Source organism: Pezoporus occidentalis, unplaced genomic scaffold (assembly GCF_034315485.1).
Source record: "Pezoporus occidentalis ecotype Australia unplaced genomic scaffold, CSIRO_AGI_Poc_V1 ctg83, whole genome shotgun sequence".
In the NCBI taxonomy this organism is placed as follows: Eukaryota; Metazoa; Chordata; class Aves; order Psittaciformes; family Psittacidae; genus Pezoporus; species Pezoporus occidentalis.
The window spans coordinates 2,408,085-2,424,122 of NW_026916192.1; the positions used below are offsets into that span (position 1 = coordinate 2,408,085).

At 41.4% G+C, this 16,038-nt stretch overlaps 2 protein-coding genes across 5 annotated transcripts; one reads left to right on the top strand and one right to left on the bottom strand.

Moving 5' to 3' along the window:
• Positions 1-924: 924 nt before the first annotated feature.
• On the bottom strand, positions 925-9,542 carry FAM217B (family with sequence similarity 217 member B). 4 transcript variants are annotated; one of them, XM_062604174.1, is made up of 5 exons: positions 9,415-9,542; positions 8,163-8,368; positions 6,951-7,056; positions 6,774-6,859; positions 925-6,385 (listed from the first exon to the last, which is right to left on the bottom strand). In XM_062604174.1, exons 2-5 carry the CDS (start codon positions 8,255-8,257, stop codon positions 5,200-5,202), a joined length of 1,473 nt encoding a protein of 490 aa, XP_062460158.1. In that variant the 5' UTR covers positions 8,258-8,368; positions 9,415-9,542; the 3' UTR covers positions 925-5,199. The 4 variants fall into 4 exon arrangements, with proteins under 4 accessions (XP_062460158.1, XP_062460160.1, XP_062460159.1 ...); XM_062604176.1 differs by lacking the exon at positions 9,415-9,542 and adding an exon at positions 9,185-9,258; XM_062604175.1 differs by lacking the exon at positions 9,415-9,542 and adding an exon at positions 8,464-8,699.
• An 890-nt stretch (positions 9,543-10,432) lies between these two features.
• Positions 10,433-14,306, top strand: PPP1R3D (protein phosphatase 1 regulatory subunit 3D). The gene has a single exon (XM_062604027.1). It carries the CDS (start codon positions 10,445-10,447, stop codon positions 11,357-11,359), a length of 915 nt encoding a protein of 304 aa, XP_062460011.1. The 5' UTR covers positions 10,433-10,444; the 3' UTR covers positions 11,360-14,306.
• The last annotated feature ends 1,732 nt before the right edge of the window (positions 14,307-16,038 follow it).

Consider the following 16,038-nt stretch of genomic DNA (forward strand, 5'->3'; position numbering starts at 1 on the left):
CACAGAAACATACTGATCCAGTTTTGACAGCGTTGAATTAAATTGTATCTATCCCTGGAACAACCCAGTTCAGGATCACGAAACCCACATAAATACTCATGAAAATACACTGAGTTACTGTGAGGGATCATTAAATTAGTATGGCCAACACTACGCACCAGTGTGATGCATAAACACCCTGGTATCCCTAGTGAGAGGGCCTGGAAACCTGCTTCCAGGAGACCTGAACCTAGTACTGAGGGACAAAGGAGCCACCATTCTCAGAGGCACCTTAGGGGGACTGATGGTGTCTTCCATGCAGCCAGAGCCCTCATCCCTGTGGGAAACCAGAACATTCTGATCGTAAAATACTTGTGCGATAAGCTCACAGAAGAGTTTTGTAATGCTTGATATTAGGATTACAAGAATAGGAAAGCAAAGGGATTTTCAGCAACAGGAAATGCCTTTTTTTTTCCTCTCTCCATTAATTTTCCTCTTGATTAGTCTCATCTGAATGTATGAACACACTGTGTGTGAAATTAAGTTAAACATACTTCTTCACATATACTAGCAGCATGGATATGTGGCTCTCTGCAAGCACGTCTTGTTCTTTGGATCATGTTCTGAGTGTCCTGGAGATTACAATAGAGAATGTGAAACTCATTGATTAGTGCATTTAAAAGAGAAGGTATAAATATGAAGAAGTAAGTTTTTCCTGTTATTTTCACCTATTATGATGCCTTAACACAGCCATTACAGAAGTGGCTGCCAGACGGAGAAGAAATAATCACACAGCTTAAATTGCCCAGCTTGGCCATCAGCAGCAATACAGCTGAGAGGTGCTGAGCCACAAGCTCTATCCTACAATGTAAGGCAGAGGTTCTCTAAAAGAAAAATTCAGAGGTGCCATCTTGTGGGTGATGAAAAAAATACAAGTAACAAATAGTATTGCATTTTTAATATAGTAAATATATAGTAACTTTGAATGACAAGATCACTTTCCAATGAAATTACTGGCAAAAATACCCACAAAAAGTTAAAATAAATAAGAACACATGATCACCAATATCAAAAGCTGGGCTGCACGTTCTCAGTTGAGTTCCAGTCTTTCTAGACAGATCAGTCTGTTTATTTTTCAGAAGAAAACCCACTAATGCCAATGGGAGCAACAAAGGCTCAATACCTTTAAAATAAGGCAAAAAATAGTACATTAAGGGAATTTCATACTGTAGCAATTTCAACTATATCAACTCCAAAAAAGGTATCACATACTGACTGAATAAACTCTGTCAAAACATTCTCAAACTTCTAACAAGATCCTTTAAACAGCGAATACAAGATAAAAGTTACCTCAAACAACGATAAATGAAATACAGAAAGCACACAAGCAATAGCAGGATTACAGCAGAACTGAGCAGTCTGGAGTCAAACAAGGCAGTTTAGTCCAATTAAGTAAGTGCAACCACCCCGTGCAGCATCACACCCCTCTTCTGCGGGTCACCAGGGGCATGGCAGCACTTGGGGCATGGCTGAGAGCTATGGCCACAGCATCTTGAGAGAGGGGCATCAGTGGGAGATGAGCTCCCTGCTTGTGGCAGCCCATCTGCTCTGAACTCAGATTTCTCAGAACGAACACTGCTGAGCCTTTTCACCTCTGTGAGCAGCACTATCACCCATGAATTTGTACCAGCAAATGTAATCTCTCATTTGGGAAGAAAAACACGGTCCGCCTTATCAGCTTTAACAAGGGGCCACCTCTTGATCGATACTGAACCAGCAGCATGGATTGACTTGAGTCTCCCTTGCAAGGCTCTTCCACCTGGGGAAGATGTGAAGCCCCTCTTCCCAGAATTGTAGGCATTGCTCACACAGCGATAACCCTCTTGGGTGCATAAATTCTCAGTCACTGCAGAAGCTTGATACCTGTACTGGTAACACAGCAAGGACCTGGAGACATTGTGCAGAAACTTCAGAACCGCTGTAAATAACTGAAAGCTACAAGGTCTCAGGGGGTGCAAGGGAGATAAAACATTAACTGATCACATTATTTCACTGCAGAAATGCAAGTAATGGAGAAAAAGAACCATGTCAAGAGAGAAACAATGTTTTAAATTTCAAGTTATGCATTAAAAATACAGTTCAACTTTACTAAGGAAAACAGTTTGTACATATTGGAGTAAAATTCTGTTTCTTCACATCTTTGTAACCGGGTAATTTCATTGAAAACACTACAGTTGTTCAAAGTTTATACTAATATAACTGACATAGAATTTGGCTATTTATTTAAAATGCAACCTGAGCATATTTGTTCTGTATAGTACTGCAGAACATTAAACCCTTAAATTATCTAGAAAAAAAAAACCACTCTTTAAATACCTCACATCACAGTAAATTGTTCTTCAAGAAGCATTGTAAATGCTAGGCTTAGACACACATACAATCATACTGCTAAACATAGTGAAAAAATATAAATGGCCACACAAATACTGTCCTGTGGAAGTACTTTAATTCCAAGCTGAATGTATTTGATGGAATAAACTTTTCTGCTATATTCAGAAGTGCTTCTAAAGATAATGTCCATCAATACAAAATGAAGGAAACCTAAAGCAGAGTCCTATTCGTAAGTTGAGCTCTTTATAAGCCCAGAACATAATCAAGTTAAAACATAAGCAAAAGTGCGGCAGGATAAAATCCAACCCTTGCATGTCTGCTCAGTCTAGAAGCTGTTTCTGTATGTGAACCAAGACGACTATGGACGTATCAAATTAATGAACAAAAATTAGTGTTGTATGATTATCATGTGAGACAAACTTACTTGGCCAGATCACAGTCAGAGCTTAATGATGAACCAGAACTCGGACTTGCAACACTGTTTATTTGTTCTTTAAGAAGTGATCATGCAAAATCTGCCTGTATCTATATACCCTCCTTATAACCTAGGAAAGCGTCAATATAGAGTAACGTTTCAGAGGAAAATTTAGCACACACTAATATTCAGTGCTGTAACATGCTAAATTAACTGCATCTAACAGAATTTGTTTAAAAACCTTGCTACTCTGACTACTGAGCCTGCTCACCTTGCTTTTGGTGCTTGTAACAGTGCTCTAGAACAGTGTGCTAAAATCATGCACTACAGTAGTGCTTACTGGCAAGAGCAGGCCTACTACCTGTCACTACCATTAATGTGAATCAGGAAAACGTGACTAATGAAGGCTTGCAGAATTTGGCCACAGCTTGAAATTCTAGTACTGGATGCAAGAACCTTTCATTTAAAAAAAGCTGAAATAGATGATGAGTCTGGAACAAAAGAATGAAATAGGAACAATGGAATGTGCTGGTCCTCTACAGTTGCTGGTGTTGAATACCATCCTTTGACTTTCACCACACAGCTGATTTATTTGATCTGTGAGCATGTGAGATTGTTTCACTTTAATTGCATAGAGCTGAATGTACATGCAACTACAATTCATTTTAACTGTAACTTCACAAATAATGAATATGGAAATATAATACTGTACATTTGTTGCCTTTACCAATTTAAAATTTCGTATTTGGTCTCCAGCAGGCTAGGAAAAAAACCCCACTAAAAATATTTCTCTGACTATTCCTGAGCAATGTTTTTATGTACTGTAAAACACTCATTACTACATTCTCACATTTTAAACTACATATAAACCCATGCTTTGAAATTTTACAAAGCTGAACATCTGGTAGGCACAATGAAAGAATAGAAACAGCTAAGCATCTTAAAACCCATATGAGATCAACAACAGAAGTGCAATTTAACTATATACATAATGTACTCTTTAATATTTGCTTTTTCATTTTCTATCATAATGTGAAGGATCCACTTGCAAAATCCGGTCTGTCAGACCTCAGATCACTTCTCAGGAACAATTCACTGTCTCTGGTTGTTGAGGGTGAAGTTAATACTGCTCAGTAATTCAATCTAAAACGAAAGTACAAAACTTCCTCTGGAATTTCATTTTTAACAAGAATGTCCCTCCCGCTGCTGTGATTGATTGGAAACTGTGGCAGATGAACTGAAACTTGAATAGTCACTGAACCGTCCTTTGTATTCTCTTGTACCTCATGGACACAAGAGAAAACAGAGGGTCTGAAGACAGGACTTGCTCCTGGTTGTACCATTTATTTCTGTAGGGTATTTCCCCATGTTTGTTCACTAACCTTGAAAAAAGAATCTATGCTAACTGAAGTAGGCTGGTCCATGGGATAAATAATAATCATCTCGGGTAACTGAAAATAGGTATCTTTTCTACCAAAATATATCTTTACTTGAACTAACAAAAGCCTTTAATTTCATCCCCAAGAGTCCATTTTTTATGTTTTGAGAGGCTACCCATTCTGCAAACTAGGCCACAGAGTCTCTAGGAACACCCTCACTTTGCATTAGTCATACATATCCATGTACAATTTGAAATTTGGTCATTTCCTCTGAATGACAAAGCTTACAAAAGAAACTTCTCAAGAAAAGCTGTCTGTAAACACAGTGAAAATTCCTGGGTATAAAAATACACATTCAGTTTTCTTAACCTGTCACTAGTGAAGCTTTCTGCTCCCTATTCATTTTTTGTCCTAAAAAGAATCCTTTCTTCATTAAAATATTTCAAAACATTATCTCCATCCTTATAAAAAATATCTAATTCATCAAAAAAATCCAATTCATCATCTTCTGTGAGAATCAGTTTGACTTTGCATAGATAAGCATGCTCCATTGTTTTATAAAAACAGTTTGAACCCTCTTCCATCAGAAAACACCATCAAACCTGTCTCACAAAATAACACATCTCTTCAGGAAGAGCATGAATCCTATTGTTTCAAATATACTATGGTAAGTGTGAGAAACACCAGAGACTTCAGTAGACTTCCACTGGTGCAAATAGGACATGCTATAATTACGTATTTCACTAAACTTTCATACTCTGCTATTGTTACCTTCATTGAGCAATTGGAAGTATTTTTGAGGAAAGACCAGTGGAAGACACCTGCCTTCAGGGAAAGGATTTCCTGCTGGCCTTGCTGGCTTAGGATCACAGGTACTGAAATCATAGAATAAACAGCGCTGACTTAGAGCCATGCATCAAGAACATAGTTTCTTAGGATCTTCCTATAAAGAAAACATGACACCCCCCCCCCCCTGCACTGGCCAAATGCTTTGTAGCATTCAAGAATCATTAAGATTTACTGATGATTTTTTCTTCATTTAAATTTGCACAATGTTTGCTTTGTGCCATTTATTTTCCTGTCCCCTACTGGTTTTTTTGAAGGAACGTAACTGTTGACATTGCCATTTTTCTTTGGATTTGTACACGCATATGCTTTTAAGCCTCTGATGGGAGCAGCTGAACCATGAAATACTGGGGTTTGCTTAGGGGGTCTGATATTACCAACACTTTGAATTTTAGAACCATTCTCGGAGGGTTCCACATTGAGAAGCTGTTGCTTTGCAGTTGGTTTTTTTTTCAGTTCGCTCCTTACTTCTCCAGATTGTCTCTGAGAAGACATTGCACATCCCGTTCTCTCTGAAAGCTTCAAGTGACCTGCATGAGAATATAACTGGCGACTTTTTTCACAGTATGAATCTCCCCTGTGACCCAAATAGCTTCTGGGAAGCTTTGTAACACTTTCTTGGGGAACCAGCTGCTTGTTAGGCAAAGGGCTGAGCAATGCTTTGCCTTTGCCAGGGCTTTTTAGGGTACGGACAGAGCCAGGAGCAGTCTGTGGCCTGGCTTTGGCTGCCTTTCCTTTCTCGTTCTGTACGGTCTGCATCTGCAGCCATTCCAGCTGCAAAAGGCGATCAATGTATTTCTGAAGAAATCCTGTTGGCTTTGGTCGAAGTTCAGTTTTACCCTCTACGTTAACAAAGATGGCCAGTTGCTTTAAGTCCCATGAGTTGAAAGGGGGTGGGAGGAAGTCTGGGTAGTAATATTCTGATTCTTTAAAACCCGTATCAGGGACGTGTTCCAAACAAACTGGATCAATTTCTTCAGCTCTGAGAATGAGTTCTGGTGGTGTGCAGGGAGATGGGGGAATGGGAATCCTTTCTGAATCAGAGAGATCACTGGCACTATCATCTTCAGCATCTTCTTTAATAATTTGTACTGATTCAAAATCAAGAAACATTTCATGTACAGGTGCTTCTTGCCATTTAGAAGAGCATGGACCAGCTACAGCAACACATTCTTTGTGATTCTTTTCCAACTGTTCTTTTTTACTGCAGTAAAAATGTTGCACTGGGAAGTCTTTAACCCTGCAGAAGCTACCTTGTGTGCTGTCCTTTGTGCTAAGAGGGATCCTGTGCAGAAAAGATTCATTCTGCCTTCTTTCTGGGAGACTCCTCTTTGGTCCTTGTACTCTGTGCAGTGACGTGCAAACACTTGTGGTCCTAAATTAAAGGAAAGATCATATCTTGTTAGAATAATTAATGCCTTTGAATATCAGTCTATAAAGGTCTTGCTACTTCCTTCAAGGCCATGGATCTACATGAATGAAGCTTGGTAATGAGGTAAAATTAATATTTGCTAGCAGAGGTAACACTGCCTGCTACAGACTTTTTGTTTTATTTTGTTCTGATTTTGCCTGAGAACTCACTAGGGCAGGATAATAAGTTTCCATATTGATAAATTTGTTGTCCTCATAAATGCTGAATTCTGGGGTCAGTGAAGTCAAAGACAAAACACAGAAGCCATGATTTCAACACAAGCATTTTATATACCAGCTTGAAATGACTACAATCTTAACAATTAAATTAAACAATCTTAACATGAAACTACCTCTTTGGCTGCGTACTGTCATCCAGAATGTTTCTTCCCTTCTTAAGAATAGTTGGTTGGTTACCATCTTGAGTGTCATGCGGAATCTGAAAAAATATATATGACGTTATTAAGAAGCTGACATAAACTAAGTACCCTTTTTCTGTAAGCAAAAAACATCCACCCAAAAATATTTACCTTTTCAATGGCACTTGATACATTTTTGTCTAATCTTCCAGGAGAAGGTTTCATATACAAAATTGGTTTATTTAGTCCTTTGGTGCTCAGATGGCTTTTTCCATTACTGTAATTAGCAAGGATTAAACAGAATAAAACATCTAAATAGCAACATATACAATCATCAGAACAGAAACACAACTGAAGTTTAGAGTGCAATTCAGTTTTTAAAAGTGAGACAGTTGATTACAACTACTCTTAGAAGTTCACCAGAACTATGCCATGGTCACTTTTTATTTTTTATACTACTAATGCAAAAGTGAGTAATTCAATCAGATGGTATAATAACAGAATTTAGCCTTCATTTGCAAGTAACTTCATGAATAACAAATAGTAAACATTAGAGACTACATATGCAACTACTAATTTCTATAGTACCTAATACATGGTCCTACTTCAATTTAACAAAAAGAATTATAAGTTACTGTATGAAGGCCGCTGCAAGTCACATCCTGGCTGCCTTTCTCATGTGCATACTCTCAACAACATTTAAAGGATTATTCCTACAAAGTTAAGGAAAGGAAGCAAGCAGGGAGCATACAGTCTATTCTGATATTAATACTATTTTACAACAAAAACACAAACAAAATTCACTATTTCATGTTATAATGAAGTTGTGGAAAAACTAGTAGGAGAAAAACACATATGCAAGCAAAGGGAATGGCATTACTGATCTGAACAGCTTAAAATCAGAATACATATTTCCCCAATTAAATGAGACACAAAGAATCATTAAATCAGTGTATTCCATAAAAATCAGAAAAAGTGTTTGTTCTACAAACAAGAAATATTACTAATTTTAATAAAGGAAACCTTTTAAATGTCATTTTAGAATTGGAATAAGCAAACTGTGCCCTCCCAGTCTAGTCTAGTTTGACTGCAGTTTAGTTAATTTGTCAGGCAGTTTTTATGTCAGTATAGCCAGATTTTGTTTTAAAACCCATGATGTCACTGATTGAAGAGATTATAAAAGAATGAAAATGAGTCTTGTGCCTCCAGCACTGATGCAGTCACCTCTGTCACCTTGTGACCTGCACAATCACACTGCAGAATTGCTTCTGTTGCTGTGAATCAGAGGACAGGATGACAGTCTGAGCAGTTCAGCCACACACTTATTAACCAATCTACAGTATGTACCGAATTCTGTAACAAAAGAGAAAATAATTTCCTTACTTTACCATTCCTTTCTGGCTTTCATTGATTTGGCTCTCCTTTTTCTGTCTCTCTCCGTGCAGTAATAAGGGATATTCTTGAATGCCTGGTCCCATAATTACTCTTTCTAAAGGGTAACGCCACCTTTATTTTTATATCATCTTCAAACAGCTCCAGTCTTTGGGGTTTGTAAGACACAGTGTATCGAACGCAAACATCACCATCTTCTAGAGAAGAAATAATAAACACATGAGTCCTCCCAACTTGATTTAATTTTAAAGCATTAAGGTATATATAATCAGCTACCAAATGAACAACAAACCACTGAGCTCTTCCCATGAGGTTCACAAGCCAGTCCCTGAAGGATTGTTGGTAAAATATAGGAAAAGATCTGACAGTACAGCAGCATTGGAAGAGCTACTTTTCATTGTGTAACATGCTCATCATCATTTTGTTCCTCCTGCGCAGCATTCCATGTATTGACTGGAGCCAAGTATCACAGTCAAATGGTGGTGGGTGTTTCTGCTCCTAATTTAACAAGAATAGATGATCAGCCGCCTGCGGTTGGAGCATGGGGAGTTGTCTTTTTTTGCCCCAGAAAATGCACTCTTCCTATATTCATAGATGCAAATTTTGTATCAAATCAGTTTTTTTTTCTCTCTTTTCCAGAACAAATCTCTCAGTGTTGTAAATTCGTACTAAAAATAGAGCAGAATTCACAGCATTCTTTTATTTTCCAGAATCTGCATTCCCATACCCGGGGGGGGGGGGGGGGCACAGACAGAACCTGCAACAGCTGACAGATGATGAGCACCCGAACACCTCACCCACCTCTGTTTTTGTTGCAGTGATGTTTATATATCTATATCCATGTCATTGCAGTGGTGTTTATATATTTACAACCACATCAGTGTCTGTTTTCATCTGATGCTGTCCTGGTCCTCCAGTGCCTCTCTCCGTCATCCCCCACCCGAGCTCCCAGCGCTACATGCCGGTGGGCCAGGATCCGGGGGCTCAGCCCACGGCGCCCAGGGGCAGCTCACCAGCCGGGAAGGGCCGATCTGACAGCAACTGCTGCAGGCAGCTTCCGCGGCTCAGAGCCGCACCGGGGCCCAGGCGGGCCCCGCTCCGCTCCCTCCCGCCTGGGATGCCTCAACAGCTCCCGATGCTCACCCCAACTGCGCTGCTTGGAGACAACGACCGAGGGCAGCTCGTTAGTTAAAGGACAGGACCGCCCCCCCGCCCGCCTTCCCGCTCCTTCCCTTCCCGATACCCGCACCCACCTCAGCCGCGGCAGGCAGCTAAGGGCATCCGAACCGCTGCGGCGTCACGTGGGCAGTGCGCAGGCGCTCGGAGGCGGGTGGGTTGCAGGGGCGGCCCCGCGCGTGCGCCGCCACCGAGGGCGACTTCGCCGCCGCGGGTGTAGCGGCGGGAGAGCGGGGTCCGCGTTTGGGTGTCCCGGGTGCGGTGTTGTCGCTGCCGCCCTGCCCTCGGGCGGAGCAGAGGCCTGCCGCGGGACGGAGGGAGGACTGTGCAGCTGATGTGGGCTGTAGAGTCCCCAGGCGAGGATCGTTCTTCCTCCAGCTGCAGTACCGAGCCTTCCTCCACAGCCCCGCCCGACAGCCTCCGCCGCGACAGCTCCTGCAGCAGTACCGGTCTCGGCTCCGGCTCCGGCTCCCTCCCGCCCGACAGCCTCCAAGCCTTCCCCAGTCTCGGCAGCCCTCGCGACTCGCCCAGCATCCAGTGTGACAGCCTGGAGTGTCCCTGCTGCTGCTGCTGCTGCGGGAGCGCGGGGTCGGCCGGAGTGTGCGAGGACAGCCTGCAGGCCCCTCTGCTCCTCTGCAGCGGGCTGGCGTGCTGTGGGGTGCACCGCTGCAACCCTCAGGCATTCAGCGGCCTCTCCGACAGCCTGGAGTCCCTTGGTGTCCTGCAAGACAGCCTCCAGTCGGTGTCCAGTCTGTGTGAGAGCTTCAGGTCCTCCAGCATCACCGGTGATAGTCTTGAATCCCTTTCCAGCCTGAGCAACGGGACCAACAGCCAGCACAGCAGTCTCGAGCTTACCAGCCAGTGACACTGCCTTCATCGACCTGTACCGTGCACTAGCTTCTGGTTCACTTCAGCTACTGTCAGAGCTTCCAGGTTTCTGCCCTTCATTCAGAAGGCTGCACTGCTTCAGTTGATTCTTGCTGCATGCAGTACCTCAAATACTTCCTGCCCCCGGCTGCCACTCCCAAGTTAAGTGCTTCAGAGAGGCAGTGTGTACTACCTGCTGTGTAAACACAGATTTTTGTCATCAACTAACAATGGAGGTACATGGTCCTCGCAGGAATCCCAGCTATCTCTCTGACCTCTATCAGAACATGTTACGGGCTGAAGAAGTGCCAAGACGCGGCCAGCAACAGTCCCCTGCAATCCATACAAGTAGCAATATGATTCTTTGGAGCAATACCCCAGCTAAGGGGAGCCCCCAGCCACAGAGCAGCACTTCCTCCAGCTGTGATCCAGCATTACGACCTATCATACGCCGCCGGGCGAGATCTTTACCTACGTCGCCCGAAAGAAGGAAGCGAGCCGGAGTGCAGTGTCAAGTTCCTGGATGCCAGAGTCGTATGAACCGGGTGAGATTTGCTGATGCTTTGGGCTTGGAGCTCACTGAAGTGAAAGTCTTCCAGAGCGGGGAGGATCCATCGATCCCCTTGCATGTCCTTTCCAGGCTCTCCATAAACTCAGACCTCTGGTACAGCAGCTCAGACTTGGAGTTTACTATGCAGTGTTTGGTCCCTGACTTCCAGCAGCCTGCAGACTGTATGGATTTCTCCTCCCGACTTCAGGAGCAGCAGGTGTGTCTTGAACGAGTGACCAGCTCAGATTTGGGGCTCAGTGGCACCATCCAGGTTCGCAACGTTGCTTTTGAGAAGCAGGTATCTGTGCGATACACCTTCAACCAGTGGAAAAGCCTCCATGAAGTGTGTGCTCACTGGCACAGTAGCATCCATGAGAAAAGCGGGCAGGATCAGGTTGATGTTTTCACTTTCTTTCTCCCTGTGCCTCCTTTTCTCCTTCAGCTGTGCTCTGTAGTCCAGTTTGCAGCACGGTACCAAGTCAACGGCCAGGAGTACTGGGATAACAACAGAGGGAATAACTACAGTCTTACCTGCCGGACTCACCCCCTTAAGATGCCTAGAGAATGTGAGGAGAGCTGGATCCACTTTATCTAACAGAGGAAGTGGGCACAGAGCAGCTTGTCAGTAGTCTGGTGGCACTCTCTTCCTTGGCATGGTGCTCTGCTCCTATGGCAACAGTCTCCTTTTTGAAACCTGCCAAAGCTGATGAAGTGCTCCAGGACAAGGAAGTAGCCAGTGACCCGGACAAACTGTTCTAAACTTCTCAGCAAGTAAAAAAGGCCAAAATGTGTATTGAGTTACATTTGTTGAAAGCTCCTGTGATTTCTTGTAGTGTATGAGTTGGTGAAGAATGGTCCCAGGGGATGCTGTTGGACTACCAGAGAGCAAAACAAGACACTTCATGTGACTAGCAATATTCTAGGTTTCATAGAATATTTCTAACTGATTTATTTTACGATTTTGTACTGTCTGTTTCCTAAATATGGAGTGTGGCTTTACTGGTTTTGTTTCTAATTTTGTTTCTATTATCTCACCAAGTCTGGGCACTTTTCCATTTATGCATAACTCGGATGGCAGACACTTCAGGGATTACTTGTATTTTTATATGTATATTAGTAAGACTGTAACCATGTTGACTATTTCTGTTAATATTTGGGTTGGAAATTAGATATTATTATGATCAGAACATACATGAAAATGTGCCATTAGCCCCTCTGTTTCCCTTAGGAAAAAAAAAAAAGGTGCCTTTTCTTATCTCCAGTGTTTGCAGCAGGCAGCAGGAATGACTGTTCCCGAAGTGTGTGCAAGGCAGATCTTCACAGGGAAGTGCTCATTTCTTTCAGATGATGCACAAGTAGGCTTTTTTCTCTAGGTGGTGGTACAGGAATTGTCCATTCCTTGTGTGCCTGTTTTTTACTAAGGGAAACTAGAACAATTTTGCACTTGTGTAGCAATTGCAGTTGAAGATCTTAAAGTGCTATATGAATGCTGGTGATTTTACCACTGTTCCTGATAAATTTATAAATAAAAAAATTAATATAAGATAGATATATATATATATAATGAATAGCCACTACAGGGAGCTGGTTGCAGAGCTTTGGAATAGCATGCCAGAACCCTGGCTCCTTGTTCCCCAGCATCCCAGTACTGTTGCAGTAGTACCTTTGTATTCTTTAATCAACTGTTTCTCGTTATAAACCAGTTGAACTCCAAGACTGCACCCTTTGCAATACAAAGAGGGCACTTCAAAGCAAGATGATGCTTGGTAAACTGGTACTTCCACAGACCCACAAACAGAATCCTTTCTCCAGCTGGGAGAGCACAGGAGCACTGTTAGATGCAGTCTTCCCATGCTTCTTGCTCTACTACTTTCACTCTGTGGTTTTAGTGTGACTTAAGATTGGCATCAGGCTTAAATCTAGTAAGTAAAAGATTGTAAAAAACAAAAAAAAAGTTAAAATGCTTTTTTTCATATGTATTCATAACAGCATGGAAAGTTTAGCTTTATATGTGTAGCACAAACTTTCAAAACTAACTGGTTGTATAAGAGCTGCTTTTTAGGACTGTACTATGAAAATTAGGCCACTTATTTGGGTATCTTATTTTGGATTGCTGCTTATTCATCAAAATCACAAGTTGTTTTAAAAATCACTATTATAAGCAACCCACAGCCAAGTCTTTCTTAGTCCAGAAAGCTTACTGAGTAATTCTGAAAGTGCAGAAACCCCAAGAAAATTCATGTGTCTGGCAACTTCATGTTACTCCTCAGTTGTGATAACCATTTAGCAAAGCACGGATTTCAAGTGAAGAAGCTGCCTGGTTCCATTGACATTTGGCTTGCAAAGGAACCAAAGTCATGCAGATGATCCTATGAGCTTCTGAGCAGTTACTTGCAGTACTGAGAAAATTCAGTCCTGTTTGAAACCATTGAGATTTAACTGTGTGTCTGCTTCAACTTTGTGTTGGAGCATTGTGAGGTGGAAAGTTTTAAGTTAAAATTGTTCTGAAGGATCAGGTGAGACTGAGGTGGAGTTGCAAACTACAGAGAGGAAGGGGTGCTGCCTGCTTTCAATCCACCTGCATTGTTTTCTGTGTCAGGCTTATAGGAGTGATGATTTTAAAGTATTGTTGTAGTCCTCCTCCTCTCTTCCCAATTACTGTATTTATTCCATCAGCAAAACTACTCAATCACCTCTCAGCACACCATTAAAGATTCCTCTCTTATGAGACTGGTATTTGACACCATTCTACAGTAGCTGTTGCTGGAGCCCAGTGCCATATTTGTCTAACTGGCAGAAAGATGCTGTTGCCACCTTCTGGGAGAGGCTCTTTCATGTGCTACCAGATGTCAGATATGAGTGTTAGTGCAGGCAGGGACTGATTATGTAAAACTGAGGTTGTCAGTGTGAAGATTAGTGTCATGTGTACCACAGTGTCAGAGAGAGGTGAATAATTAATGACTTGGAAATGAGTTTGGCTTATATTGTCTTTCTTCCATGACCTCTCAGGGTGTTTGCATGTGCAAAATCTTGAACACTGAAGTATTAATCCAAGTTTGTCTTTCCTCTCTTGGCTTGCTGGAGATTGCGCTCATGCACTGATGGAGAACTGACCGAGTTGTTACTAACCCGGTTGTCTGGTGGTGCAAAGTTGAGCAGTCCTGCCTTGTAACGGAACTGAGTGATCTCTGGGTTAAGCTGCTGAACATTCACACGAGTGCTGGCACCTGTCATGAAAGATGAAATTTGCACATCGGTTTTCCTGTCATACTTAGTAGTGAATATCAAAAGGATTCTAGCTGACAGAAAAAGGGATTAAGCCATTAAGTAGTGGTATTACACACCTATGGGGAAGGTCAGTTTCTGACCACCTTATACATTCTCAGGCCAACTTGACTGCTTGCACTGTGTTCAAACTGAGCACTTCCCTTATAAGGAGGAGTTTGTAAAAGTGAATTCTTCACAAAGGTTATTGCCATATAATGCACTTTTAAAATCTGTATTTATTACAATCATACAATAAATGTCTAGTCCAGTTTCAAGGTTCTTTTGGGCATGTTTTCTAAAGAAACGTGGGATCCATGTAAATGCACAGGGGTTTTCTTTCCCAATTAATCATCTTGTCCTAGATGAAAGTACATTACACAGTATATCAGTAAAACACATATGCTAGACAAAAGGTCATTTTGTTTTAGTGGAGAGTTGTATAATTGCAAAGTGCTTCACTTTATTTCATTTTTAAAACAATAAAGTATTGGCTATTGTAATACAAAAGATTGTAATAAAGCTTTTCACAATTTTATGGTTTTGTCAATGGTTCTCCTGTTAACAGATAAGGAAACTCCTGAGTTTAGTGGCACAACTTAGTGCTGAGTTGTCACTAAGAGCAGCATACTTGGGAAAGTAAGGTGGGTTTGAGTTGCTAAAAAATGAAGAGCACTTGCTAAAAATACAGTGATCAGTCTATATAGCTGCTAAAATGATTAGGCTGTCCCTTCTGACATGGAATTTGCTTCCACTTCAGCTAAGAGTTCTGTGCATGCAGCACCTGCTGGATTATGATCTAATGTTGGAAAAATGGCACAATGCCAGCTGAGTGAAATGTTGTTGCATGGAAGAGAAAGGGGTTTTCTTCTACTTCCACTTCCCAAGGGTGTGCTAGACTGTACATAGCACATTAATTTCTGAGCCTCACGGTTGTGTTGTTCTCTCATCTGTTTGTTCTTTAGTTTTCATTGCTGCAGACTGTCCTCTCAATCCAGCATGTTCTTTTCACTCACTGGTTTCTTGAAAATACATCTGAATGCAGTATGGTAAGAGAGCATCCATCATCTGTGCATCTCTGAGTGTCTATATCCTCTATATAAAATACATCTCCATCAGTGTCAAGCTTTTACTTGATACAGTCCAAGATTTGAATGATGTGTTGCCAGGTTTCTTCCAAAGCAAAATGGAGACATTTAACTAGAAGACATAATTAATAAAGAAAGACATACATTACCAGTTACTTTTTAATCAGTGTTGATAACTTCAACACTACATTGTCCAACTTGCTTGGGGGAAGGACGATTAGTGCAAATTTAAATTTGCTATTTAAATACAAGGGAATATCTTTCTTACGCTAAGTTGCTTAAGAATGTCAGTGTCACTTTCTATTACATAGTATACAGATTATGTGTTATATGCATGCAGATGCATAAAGGAGTGTGCTTTTAGAAAGCATGGTATTATATCTTGTCTTTAGGACTCCTATTTTTCACAGAATCATAGAATCATAGAATTGTTAGGGTTGGAAAGGACCTTAAGATCATCTAGTTCCAACCCCCCTGCCATGAGCAGGCACACCTTACGCTAAATCATATCACCCAAGGCCTCATCCAACCTGGCATTTTCCTATTCTACTGCTCTAAATCAGAACTAGCAATGCCACCTTAATTGTCATAACTTCACCCATGAAAAGAGTATTGTCATCTGGAAATAAATATGGCAACCGCAGTGCAGGCTAGCCAGGAGACCAGCAAAGGACAAAGACAGTGGTCTTTGATTTTAACAAATCACTTGAAAACAATGGGAGCAGGCTGGGTGTAAGAATATTTAAGAGGACTGGCTTTTGCTGTGAACATCCAACTGTCAGATTTATCTTGCAGCTAGTTAGTGTTATTTGTAATACAGGTGTTATTTTTACATTTAGTTTCAAATTTATAGTTTCTTTGTATTTATCTTACAGAGAATAAATTCAATTCAACTTGTAGTAATAGTAATATGCTAACAGTC

Bases quoted from the DNA above. Each gene is read 5' to 3' on its own strand.
- FAM217B (XM_062604174.1), bottom strand. From the start codon at position 8,257: ATGGGACCAGGCATTCAAGAATATCCCTTATTACTGCACGGAGAGAGA. The intron at 6,860-6,950 runs GTAAATATTTTT...ATATTTTTTCAG, and splicing joins TATCAAGTGCCATTGAAAAG to ATTCCGCATGACACTCAAGA. The intron at 6,386-6,773 runs GTAGTTTCATGT...CCTTTAATTTAG, and splicing joins GACAGTACGCAGCCAAAGAG to GACCACAAGTGTTTGCACGT.
- PPP1R3D (XM_062604027.1), top strand. From the start codon at position 10,445: ATGGAGGTACATGGTCCTCGCAGGAATCCCAGCTATCTCTCTGACCTC.